Here is a 12,265-nt window from a genome sequence, read left to right on the forward strand (position 1 = left end):
CACACACACACACACACACACACACACACACACACACAGTCACAGACACACACAGTCACGCACACACACACACACTGGAGTCATACATGTGTCACGTGTGTTCGAGCAGTGACAGTTTGTTTGTGGACAGCAGCTGAGTCGGTTTCACAGTCACAGTGTCCACATACTTCTGCTCCACGTTTCCATAGATTTACATTTCATCAGGATGTTTTACATGCTGCTCAGAGTCATGTGACCAGCGTTTGCATCGTGTGTGTGTGTGTCACAGGATTACATCTCAGAGTTTAAGTTTAAGAGCGTGGTGGCTCAGGACCTCATAGACTACTTCCTGTCTTACTTCCCGGAGCTGAAGGATGCCGCCGTCGCTAAGAGAGAAGGTCAGGAGACACTTTCAGCTCACCTCATCAGCAGCCTCCTAGTCTTCTCTGTGACATCACTTCCTGTGTGTATGCTCGTCCTCAGGTCTAGAGTTTGAGCGTTGGCTGAGCGGCTGTGGCCCGCCTCTCTACGAGCCAGACCTGTCAGCGGGCGGCGCTCTTATCGGGCCCGTCCAGGATCTGTGCGACCTGTGGAGGAACGCTGACCCCCCTGACCTAGAGGCGCTCGCGACCTTTGACCTCTCGACCTGGAGCACCTTTCAGATCGTCCTTTTCCTGGACCGCATGCTGGACCACTCGCCGCTGCCGCACAGTAAGTTGACGTAGAAACATTGCAACACATCATTCAGAGCCTGCAATAATCTGCTCGAGTGCAAAGTACTCGAGTATTTGTACTCCGCAGCATGAAACATACGAGTACTGATAAAAGGGGTCATGTGACATCCTGTTTGCTGCAAATGGTTGGTGACGAGGACGTGGGCCGTTTCTCAGTACTCACGTCTGTACTGACGTTCTCGCTAGTCTGGACTCCGTAAGTTCACACGGGAGTTCGGACTTCCCGAGAACGCAGCGCGATCGTTCTGCTATTGGAACGGCAGTGTACGTGATGACATCACAGCTCCACCCCCTCTTAATTTAACTGTTACACATGATGCAGGAGATTTACTTCAGGAAAAAGATATTTCAAAAAGTATCTTCAGCACTTTGACGGATCATCAGTTTCATACAGTGAAGCACAATCACTACATGACACGTGTCTCCCAATCAACATAGCGTTAGTAAACACTCAGGGCAGACAGCTGGAACAAATAATCAGATCATTGTTGGAGCAGCGTTCAGGATCTCGCATCAGCACGCCGTTTCTGCTCCTGGTGAAACTGCTTCCTCCTGAATTTAAATATTTTGATGTTAGATTTGTTACTTTGACGGGAACAGTACTGCGACTGATGCCGGAGCACAAGTACACACAAGTACAGATGTTGAGAAACTGCCTTGATGTTCCTCACCGCGCAGAACACAGGAAGTGATGTGACAGGTGTCCACTGAAGGTTCAGTGATGAATGATGATGTCACTGCGCAGGTGTGGTGGCGAGCCTGTCGGACTCGTACTCGTCGCTGTTCGACGGGCTGAACGCCGAGGTGCAGATCCGCTGGCTGCAGATGGTGGTGAGGAACAGCTTCTACCCCGACCTGCCGCGAGTGCGAGCCTTCCTGCACAAACACGTAAGTTCCGCCCACCTGCCTGTTGCGACGTTGAGCCAATCAGAACAGACATAGTTTTAAGGGGGTCGCTCAGCTACTCTGTCACATGTTTGCCCCTCCCTCTCTGCAGACGTCCAGGATGTACACAGTGCCGCTGTATGAGGACCTGGTTGCTGGGGTGATGAAGTTTGTTGCCGTGGAGATCTTCTACCAGACACAGCGGCGGCTGCACCCGAACCTCAGACGCACGCTGCAGCAAATCCTGTTCCAGACCAGCTCGACCAATCAGAATGGCTCCGCTCTGCCTCCCTCCTCCGGCTCCACCCCCCCGCAGGAGCCAACCGCTGCCGTGGCGACTGCCTCCCCTGGCGGAGCCACCGGGACAACTGCCACCATTGCTCTGCGTGATGTCAACGTCTCGGCGTGATGCCCGGACTACAGGAAGTAGAAACAATCAACAGGAAGCCTCACTCCAGATGTTTTAAAAGGGTTGATGTGGGTCAAAGGTCACTGCTTGAAAGCTTGACCTGTGTCTGGCGCCCCCGAGGAGGGCCCTGGTTGGACCCTAGAGTGTTTTTCTGCGACTGACGACAGAGCAGAGGTCAGGTCGTTCTTCTCAGCTTCTGGCAGAAACGCGCCACCAGAGTGGCGTCGTGTAATTAGGCTGCGTTCGTGCTAACTCGCTCAGCGACTAGGCTGTGTAGGCGGAGTTCGACCGGGCAGGGACGGAGACACCATGCTTGCTGATGATTCAGTGAGAAAAACATTTCAGCCTTACGCTCGTTCTCTGCCCGTGCGCTCACTGCTGGTTGGTTTCGCCGTGAGTGCCTTTGCCTTGTTGAAGTCTCTGCCCCCATCACTGTGTGGGCGGAGCCTCTGTGACAGTGTTTAAACTCTACCTCCGCTTGTGTGGACTCACCTGAAGGACCTCAGAACACCAGCAGATCACCTTAACGCTGCCTTCGTGCAGCTGGGAACACGCGGCCTTCTGTCTGTCCTGGCTCTGAAACGTCCCACCGACACCGAACGCCTCCTCGCTCTCTGAATGTTGAAGATAACCTCATGTTTACCTGACCTCTGACTAAACGAGCCCACGGACCGGTCCGATGGGCGAGCTCGTGTTGCCTGTTTGTTTTTACTGTTTTATGGACGTTTGTTTTTATGAACTGCTGACCCTTTAATAAACACCGATATCCAATCAGAATCCATGGAGAAAATTCAGAACCGAATGAATGCATCTTTTATTTATATTCATGAATTAGCGTGTCAATAACTGAAACTGTTTCCTGTTTGATCACGTGTTTGATTTACAATAAAACGATTGTCTCTATGGGTGCTTTCACTCTCAGATCAGGCCCGAAAAGTCGGACGTGTTAGGCGTTAGCTTGAAGGGGCATAAGTACCGGAAGCTCTGAGGCCTTCCGTTCACAATAAAAGCTGGAGGAGCGGTCCGTTACAGGATGATTCAGCGGTTCGTTTGATCTCGTCCGAGCAGCGGAAGCCGGAAACTCGTCACGGGCTCGAGTTTATTCAGGGGTTGGATTCTGCTATGAGCTCATGAATTCAGCCGGATACAGGTGAGGGACGTGACGTCACAACCAGGACGGCGGGAAAAAGAAAAGCGTTTCTGGGTCGAGGACATTTGTTCTGTACCTTCAGGGAGTTTGAATATGCGGACCTACAAAATAAATTGGTAAACGTAATTTAAAAAATAAGATAAAATAACTACATAACATATAATTAATAAATAAAACTGATTAAGAACAAAAAGCCCCAAAAGAAACATGACCTTTAACGTGGAGACTGAACCTCTGACGTTGTGACGTAATAACGTGCAGGTGTGTGTGTGTCATCATTTCTCAAGAGTCCAGATATTCTTTTTATTTTTGCCTGTGTTCATTCAGCTCTTATTCTGAAGGGTCCGAGCGGAAGTGTGTTCGTGCGTGTGTGTGTGTGTGTCTTGACGGCGTCGGGAGGAGACGGAGCATCAGACACGCAGAAGCTGGACCGACACATCTGGACCGAGAGCGAAATCTCTGGAGCGGAGACGCGCACGAACGGAGCGCGGGCGCGCGGACAGGTGCACAGCTGTGTCTCCTCAGCGTCATCCCGTGACCGCCAAGCCGGGCTCGCGGGCATGGCGGAGGAGACCCGCGTCATCTACCACCTGGAGGACCAGGACACCCCCTACCTCGTCCGCATCAACGCGCCCGCGGAGCGCGTGACCCTGGCGGACTTTAAGCACGTGCTGAACAAACCCAACGTGAAATTTTTCTTCAAGTCCGTGGACGACGACTTCGGGTGAGTCACGTGGTCCGTGCGCTCATTGATCCGTGGTCGGGTGAGTGTATTGTTCCCGTCACGCGATGTTTGTTATTCTTAAGGTACAATCACCCTCCTGCGCATGTCAGGGTGGAGCAGCTGAAGCTGACCCTCAGCAGCAGCAGCAGCAGGACCTCAGGCACCTAACAGGGAGCGCCCCCCACCTGCCTCCTGTCCAGGTGGAACAGGTGTTGTCCCCTCAGAGCTTGAGGTCAGAGGTCAGCCTGGAGCCACGCCTTTGGCGCCATCGGGGGTGCTCCGCCCTCTTTGCAGTCCTACACTTGGAGAAACCTTAAGGTGGCAGCAGCAGAGCCCGGTCGGAGCCTGGTGCTGAGCTGCTCCACCCGATGCTGCACCTGTGGCCTCGGGGTCAAAGGTGGGCAAGTCCGCTGTACCGCACGTGTGCAGCAGCTGTGGTGGACAAGGCGGAGACTGGGTGGTTCTTCCTGACAGGAAGTTCTGTGGAGAACATGTCGCTCCGCTTCATCCACCCACTTTCAAATCTGTTCACATCTGTGGCGTCCCCGTGACATCGGGCTCCCCAACATGTTCCCGCCCTCCGGTCTGAGGGTGGCGCTCCGGGGCTCCTTCTGCACGTTTCACTTACTCTGGTTTTTGCTGTTTTCACGTGAAAGAGCTTTTATGGAGCGGCGCTGTGACGTGGGCACGCTGCAGCAGGTTCCACGCCTCAAACTCGTCTTTGTATTTGTGTGGTTGTAAACCCTTCTGCACACACAGGTCACAGTCTGTGCAGTTACACACTGCTGTGTGTCCAGCAGTCCAGCCTGTGTTTCAGTGTGAGCTCTCCTCATTTTTATTCACTCATTTACTCTGAACCGCTGATGAAACAACTGTTTAATAATCTGAGCTTCTATAATCCCTGTGTGTGCGTGTGTGTTTTTATGACAGACTGTACGGCTGCGTGGAGATGCAGAGCTGGTTTCAGGGCTCGGATTATAACCAGGTTCAGGTTTGGGGGATGGTGTCTGTGACTATGTGTCCTCACAAAGATAGGCAGACCAGCACATGTGTGTGACCCCTCTCAGCTGATGCTGCGATGATCGATCGTTCTGCTCAGTATTGATCTGTGACTCTGAGTGTAACAAAGAGGAGGAGAACACCCGGCGGGGTTTGTGTCCCCGCCACAGCTGCAGTAATACTCAGATTGTGAATATGAGATGTATGTAGCAACCATAACACCGCCCACTTTAGACCCTCAGCGTTGTTGTCGTGATGTTAGTCCAGTTTGTTTGCATCTCTCTCCTTCTAATTGGCTGCCCCTCACAAATATGAGGTTTTGATAGCAGGTGGGTGTGGCTTTTGTCTACCTGATATGCCCACATGTGCTATTAGATATTTTTAGAGTACTTATGTTTAATTTTCTTTCATGGCTAATCCTGATGTGTTACAGGGTGGTCAAAGAGGAGATCAGCGATGATGACGCCAGGCTGCCCTGTGTGAACGGTCGGGTCGTCTGTTGGGTCAGTAACACACGAACATGGTACAGCTGAGTTTATGAGGACTGTTGACGATGATTGAGGACAAACTCTAAAATCGTTCCTTTGTCTCAAAACGACACAGTCAGCCAAAGCACACACCTGCAGACACACCTGCATGCACACCTGCATGCACACCTGCATGCACACCTGCAGACACACCTGCATGCACACCTGCAGGCACACCTGCATGCACACCTGCAGGCACACCTGCATGCACACCTGCAGGTACACCTGCAGGCACACCTGCAGGCACACAACAGCTTTTTTCAGTCACATTAAAAGACTGAAAACACATTTTGTTGTGTTATTTATTGGATAACTGGAAGACACTGAATGAATTCTAATTAGAAGCTTCCCCACTCTTAAACCTTTATTACAGAAAATTCTTTGTCCCCACAATGTCAGTTGTAATTTGTGTCCTCACAGTGGTGGTAAACAGGCACAACTCGCACACAAACACACACACAGGTGTGTCCTGAGCCTTCAGGTGTTCATCATGTCTCTCCTTGCAGTTGGTGTCATCAGACACCTGCCAGCTGGATTTCAGAGGTTCAGATGTCCAGTCTGTGGTCACGCCCACCAATTTAGCCCCGCCCCCTATAGAGAGGACAGGTGGTATCGGAGACTCCAGACCGCCATCCTTCCAGTGAGTACACCGGGGCCCAGAATGCAACACGTGTTGTAGTGCAGGCCTCAATGCTGACAGGAAGTGATGTCATGTCTGTCTCAGTGCTGCCACTGTGAGCCATGATGAGCTGCAGGGGTCAGAGGTCAAACCTGCTGTTTCAGAGAGGCTGCAGAGGAAAGATGTGGGTGAGCAAGGTAAGACGCAGAGAGAGAGAGGTGTCACCTGCACACCTATTAAACAGTGACAGGCATTTCCTGCCATCTGCTGATTGGCTGTGGTCTCTACAGGTGATCGCCTGAATGGCCACGCCCACTGCCCAGCTGATAAGAGGGGGGTGGAGCCAACAGGTGGCGGCGACAGTTCATCGACCCAGCAGAGCAGCGAACTGGAAACAACCAGTTTCTGCTCCTCTGAGGAAGACTCAGGAGGAAGGTCAGTCTCACTCACAGACACGCCTACCTGTACCTGTGAGGACCCTCAGTGAACTCTGACCTCTCGATGATGCTCATAATCAGCAGGTTAACACTTTCCCTCTGCTTTAAGTATGTAAGGTAAGCTCATGACATCATCAGCAGACCTCGCTGTGATTGGTGGGTTTGCTATGACATGCACTCGCCGCCCTTGGGTCTGCTTCTTCTGCTCCAGTAATCCTGTTCGCACGCCGCTCTCCTTCTCCTGCTCTGATTGGCTGCTGCAGGTCAGGTGACTAGCGCTGCAGTCTGTATTGTCCCGCAGATAAAAGCGTCCCAGCTCATCCATGAGCAGAAATAATGTGTTCCCGCCTCTGTCCGTCCGTTTTTGCAGGTTTTCTCTGGATTTTAGATTTTTTTTATTTTTAAATTTGAGCCTCGCAAAGTTTTTATGAAACATCGCTCACAGGTATGTGCATGTCACCTTTCTTTTAATGATCATAGTGATAAAAATAATCATGTATTTATTTGGACTTAATCTGTGAACAAATGATGTTTATTTTGATGACTGTTGTTAAACTTTCATCAATAATTTTTAATATTGATGATAATAATAAATGACAGCGACGACTTTTAGTCTCACTTCCTTTTATTCATTTTATTAACATAAAATCAGACCTTTCGGACGTTTCCAAAAACAGACAGTGAGTTTATGTCCAGTGAAGGTAACAAAGTGATACCCTCGGCACAGCGGTGATGCTCTGTGGCGTGAGTCGTGACACGCTCGTTTCCCACATCCTGACCAGATAAAGAAATTAGTTTGGCGAGGAAACGTTTCCCCCCGAGAGCCGACTGAAGCTCAGCCAGCGAGGCTCGATGTACGGCAGGCGTGGCCAGCTTCAGCTTCCCGATGACGTTCCTAAGCCAGCATTCGGGATTCACACAAACACATATACACATAAAGGGGGAAACGGGGGACTGAGAGAGGAGCCGAGACAACAAACAAAACAACAGATCTCAGTGAAGGCGCGGGGGTTCGTGCGTCCGCTTTCCTTCAACACATCGAGCTTTTTTCCTGTTTGTTTGTACAAATATTTACATTTTGTCTTTAATTTTTCCCGACTGAGTGACCACGCCCAACCACACAGGTATCTGTAAGCTGTGAAGTCAGTCGGACTGAACCAGGTGTGCTTCCCTCTGTGACATCATTTCAGGTTCAGCCAATCAACAGAGCAGAGCAGCTCCTCACCGCGTCTCATCAGGCGTCAACGCCGCCGCCACCGGAAACCCAAAACACAGCGGATGGAGAGGGTAAACACACACACACGCACGCACACTGACATCAGATGGCGTTGTTGACAGAGTTCAGACACTTCCTATTTTTTCCTGTAACAAACGACTTGATTGGTCGGAGGCCATCGGCGCCTCCTCAGCTGTGGCGGCGCTGCACAGGAAACAGATGTGAGTTTTCAGGTGACCTGTGGGAGTGTGCAGGGTTCAAAGGTCAGACAGACGGACCAACAATGGTCAGGGTCACTGTGTGGAGGCCTGTGGGGTCTCGTGCGTTGGTTACCATGGTGACAACATTCCTGCTCTCAGGTGATTTGTTAATCCTCACAGGTCAGGTGACAAACCAACTTCAGTGAAAGTCTTTTCTACTGAATTCTAATGCAGCGGTTCTACTCACATCTGCGGGCTGGTTTTTGCCTCCTCGTACCTGTGCGCACACGCAGGTGCTTTAATGTGGGCGGTCTTTGTGACCAAAGCCGTCTGACCTTTGAGCTCACGGAGGTCAGAGTCAGTCATGTGACTGGTCAAGGCTGACAGCAGGTGCCGCTGATGAGTCGGTCAGCTGACTCAGGACTGCGGACACCTGTGGACTCTGTCAGTGACGTTACCTGATGAACTTCCTGTCTGAGGGGGCCGTCCTTCACCTTCCTCTACTGTCTGTCTGTCCGTCCGTCTGTAACTGTCTCCTCTCTCTGTCCGTCTGTCTGTCAGTCTGTGTCTTTCAGCAGTGTCACTGACTCCACCATGTCGCTCAACATCATCACTGTAACTCTCAACATGGGTGAGTACGCTTCAGTACGGGTGAGCGCTGCTGCCGATCACACCGTAGCCCCGCCCTAAACCCTCCCCTGCTTCCTGTTTCTCTGAAACTCCAACTGGACCAAAAGTAACTTGCTGCTTGTTCAGTCACAGCTGAAAGCACGAGCTGAGCAGCACGCTCATGCAGGAGCACAGTCAGAAGTCGCCTCCTGCAGGACATTAGAGAGAACGCAGGTTTAAGAAGCTAGAGTTATTATGGAGCGGCTGTTAGCTCGCAGTGACAGGGATGTTTGCACGTAGCAGCAGAGCTCAGGGTAACCCTGCTGTGTGCCTGCCTGTCTGTCAGAGAGGTACAACTTCCTGGGCATCAGTATTGTCGGTCAGAGTAACGACAGAGGGGACGGAGGCATTTACATCGGCTCCATCATGAAGGGCGGAGCGGTGGCGGCGGATGGACGCATCGAGCCGGGAGACATGCTGCTGCAGGTGCCGCTCATGCCGTTTAATCCGCTTCCTGTTTTAAAGGTGGTGGTGAGAAGGCTCACGATGCTGTGTCGTCTGTGTGTCCGTCAGGTGAACGACATCAACTTCGAGAACATGAGCAACGACGACGCTGTCCGAGTCCTCCGAGAGATCGTCCACAAACCGGGGTGAGACCTTTTGCTTCATCCGTAAGATCGCCATGGTAACCAAGGCCGATCACGTGGTTTAAAGTCGGCTTTGATTTATCTGACAAATGAATCCGTGCGGGAGCTCAGGTGTTTTTCCTGCGTCGCAGTGGAGACGCTGCATCAAAGGAACGCTTTAACCAGACCGTCGAGTCTGTCAAAGCGGTCAGCTCCGAGTTGGGGTTCATCCGATTCTGCTGCTTTGGTCTGAATGAAATTAACAGCAGGTGCTCTGAGCTAGTGTTCGCCAATCTTTTGGAGCCACGGCACATATTTCACATCAGAAAAATCCATTACAGTTACTGTTTAAAAAGGTGGTATTCAGAATACAGTTACTTGAAATGAATGGATTACACAACGGTCTTTTCCTGTTTCATAACTTAGGCTGTCCCCTCTCCATCTTTGGTAATTTCATGCCAGTGGAAACCCAAATAAAACGCTCATTGAGAGGCTCTAATGCCTGTACAGCCTTACCTAATGTCCACCTGCTGTTACTCGTTTATATTAAGATTTAAACATCTAGTTGGTGTTGGTGTGGAGAGTAACCTTCAGTAATGAATCACACAGCAATAGGACATTTATGTAGTTGTAAAAAGCACGATATTAAGTAATCCAAAGTATTCAGAATACGTTACAAAATACATTTTGGGGCATGTGATCTGTAATCTGTAGTGGAATACATTTTAAAAGTAACCTTCCCAGCACTCCTCCTGGATGACATCTACGTACCATTGCTAGAAGGTTTGATGTGTCTCCCAGCACGGTCTCAGGACCATGCAGAGAGATGGGCAGTTATGGGTGGACAGGGCCGTAGAAGGCCCTTAACCCATCAGCAGGACCGGTAAATGCTCGTCTTTGTAAGGAGGAACAGGAGGAGCGTCCTCAGAGCTACAGACCTCCAGCAGGACACTGGTGTGAATGTCTCTGACCAAACAATCAGAAACAGACTAACGAGGGGGGTCTGAGGCCCCGACGTCCTCTAGTGGACCCTGTGCTCACTGCCCGGCACCGTGGAGCCCGACAGGCATTAGCCATAGAATACCATAATTGGCAGGTCCACCAATGGTGCCCAAACTTTCCACAGACGAGAGCAGGTTCACTCTGAGCACATGTGACAGATGTGAAGGGGTCTGAGAACGTTATGATTTCATACTGGGTATGGTGGGTTTGGTGATGGGGAGAATAGAATCACATAAAATAGAATAGCCTTTTATTGTCATTGTGCACATACAATGAATATTTTGGGCAGTCATTGGCTGTGCTCTGCCGTCACTGATGGTCTGGGGAGGCATATGGTAAATGGACTGATTCTTATATAGTGCGTTTTTACTCTCCTGGAGTACTCAAAGCGCAGTACTCCGGGTTACAAGACGAACTGCCAACTCTTGAGACACGGTCGCCCCATCCGAACGAGAGGGGCACAGGTGGAGGGAGCAGAGGTAGTGATGGTGGAGGACTTTGAATACCTGGGATTGACCATCCACAGAGAGGTGAAGAGGAGAGTGCAGGCAGGGGGGTGGGTGGAGGTGAGTGCAACCGAAGGAGAAGTTTGTTTGTTTTCTTTTTATTGAGCATCAACAATGTAGTACGAAGATATACATGTAGCAAGGCCACAATGCTCCTTCTATATATCTACCCCACCCCAAGAACATGTTGGACAGCGATCCAGAGGGGAAAAATTTAAATACATAAATGAATAAAGTGAATTTAAATGAGGTGCAAGGAAATTCACCATATTTGAAGATGTGCACTTAAAGGGAAGTTTGCACAAAATTAATCACAATCACACAGAAAAAGGATGTACGGCAGCTGTCAAACATCTATCAGGTGGGTATGGTTTTAATTTTCTCTAAATGTTTTAGCGATGTATCCCAAACAGCAAAGAATCTCTCCTTCGACCCCTTGAGAGCATACTTATCTTTTCCAGCTGTATGAACTGTGTCAGGTCACTGAACCACAGAGCCGCTTTGGGTGGCTTCTTTGACTTTCAATGCAACAATATCCTTCTGCGTGCAAGCAGTGTAGTGAAAGCGATTGTGTTTTTATGACTTCCTTAGTGTTCCATGTCCTCGATCTCTAGCACCAAATATACCCATAGCTGCATTGGGTTGAAGCTCAACATTCAATGCTTCAGACAGTGTTTTGAAAATTGCTTTTAAAGTTGGACATGACCAAAACACGTGTTGAATCTGCAGAGGGATCTCTACATCTCTCACAGCTTGCATCTATGTTTGGAAATATTTTGGCCAGTCTTGGAGTAATGAATGCGGTGTCAAATCCTGAACTGTATGATGTTTAATTTGGCACAGAAAGTGCTGTTGTTTACTCTTAAAAGAGCGCTCTCCCAGGTCTCCTCCTCTAAGTCCACCCCCAGCTCATCCTCCCAGTCCGCTTTGATCTTTGGCATTGTTATTCTGAAAGGAGGCTATACAATTACTAGTTCTTCAGATTAGACCTTTAGGCTTAAATGTCAGGTTCAACAGATCATCTACAGCAATAAGTAGAGTTATATTTGGAAAGTCAGGGTTATGATGCTGAAGGAAGTGGCGAACTTGAAAGTATCTAAATAAGCTGAACGAGGGAGGTCAAGTTTGTGTGACAAATCCTGAAAACTTGCCAAGACACCGTCTATGTACATGTCAGAGGCTGCTGTGTGAATAAAGTTACAGTTTGAACAATGACTGTAGTGGCGAATTTCTGTCCCAAGCTTCGAAAAAATAATTCTTCCACTTCTTAATGTGAGCTGTTCAGATTTATTTCTGACTCGTACATACAAACAAAAGATGTCACGGTCAAAAAACTATTTGCTGCTACAGCGCACATTTCCATTGCCGTCCTGGCTCACTCCAACCTGCTACAACACATGCGCTGTAATGTTTTCTTACCCGACACAAATTAAACGCGCAGCATTTATTCTCTAACAACATATTATACAAAATTAAACATGTAACAATAACTGAAACAGTATCAAAAATATTTCTCTATAGATTGGCTCTAACATTTCCAGCCCCCTAATTGGAGGGCGTGAAGACTGACAATTAGCGAACACTTACAAAAGAGCCAAATAACATTAACACTTCCTGTATCACACATGGTCATTCAAATTATC

General features: G+C 49.5%; 2 protein-coding genes across 3 annotated transcripts in view; both read left to right on the top strand.

The window, feature by feature from the left end:
* rnpepl1 (arginyl aminopeptidase like 1) overlaps positions 1-2,910 on the top strand; it is a 6,840-nt gene extending 3,930 nt beyond the window's left edge. Inside the window, exons 9-12 of the mRNA XM_005751635.2 lie at positions 269-377; positions 463-690; positions 1,459-1,601; positions 1,711-2,910. Of these exons, the coding sequence (XP_005751692.1) occupies positions 269-377; positions 463-690; positions 1,459-1,601; positions 1,711-2,007 (777 nt within the window). The 3' untranslated portion in view covers positions 2,008-2,910. The remainder of the gene's footprint in view (positions 1-268; positions 378-462; positions 691-1,458; positions 1,602-1,710) is intronic.
* Positions 2,911-3,487: 577 nt separating this feature from the next.
* Positions 3,488-12,265, top strand: part of dvl3b (dishevelled segment polarity protein 3b) — an 18,576-nt gene continuing 9,798 nt past the window's right edge. Inside the window, exons 1-9 of one of the 2 annotated variants that reach the window (XM_005751636.1) lie at positions 3,488-3,881; positions 5,314-5,383; positions 5,914-6,047; positions 6,132-6,223; positions 6,317-6,461; positions 7,654-7,750; positions 8,441-8,510; positions 8,835-8,974; positions 9,062-9,138. In XM_005751636.1, coding sequence (XP_005751693.1) covers positions 3,718-3,881; positions 5,314-5,383; positions 5,914-6,047; positions 6,132-6,223; positions 6,317-6,461; positions 7,654-7,750; positions 8,441-8,510; positions 8,835-8,974; positions 9,062-9,138 — 989 coding nt within the window. In that variant the 5' untranslated portion in view covers positions 3,488-3,717. The remainder of the gene's footprint in view (positions 3,882-5,313; positions 5,384-5,913; positions 6,048-6,131; positions 6,224-6,316; positions 6,462-7,653; positions 7,751-8,440; positions 8,511-8,834; positions 8,975-9,061; positions 9,139-12,265) is intronic. The other variant, XM_005751637.1, reaches the window with a different exon arrangement.

Source organism: Pundamilia nyererei, unplaced genomic scaffold (assembly GCF_000239375.1).
Source record: "Pundamilia nyererei isolate P.nyererei 1_Seehausen unplaced genomic scaffold, PunNye1.0 scaffold00319, whole genome shotgun sequence".
In the NCBI taxonomy this organism is placed as follows: domain Eukaryota; kingdom Metazoa; phylum Chordata; class Actinopteri; order Cichliformes; family Cichlidae; genus Pundamilia; species Pundamilia nyererei.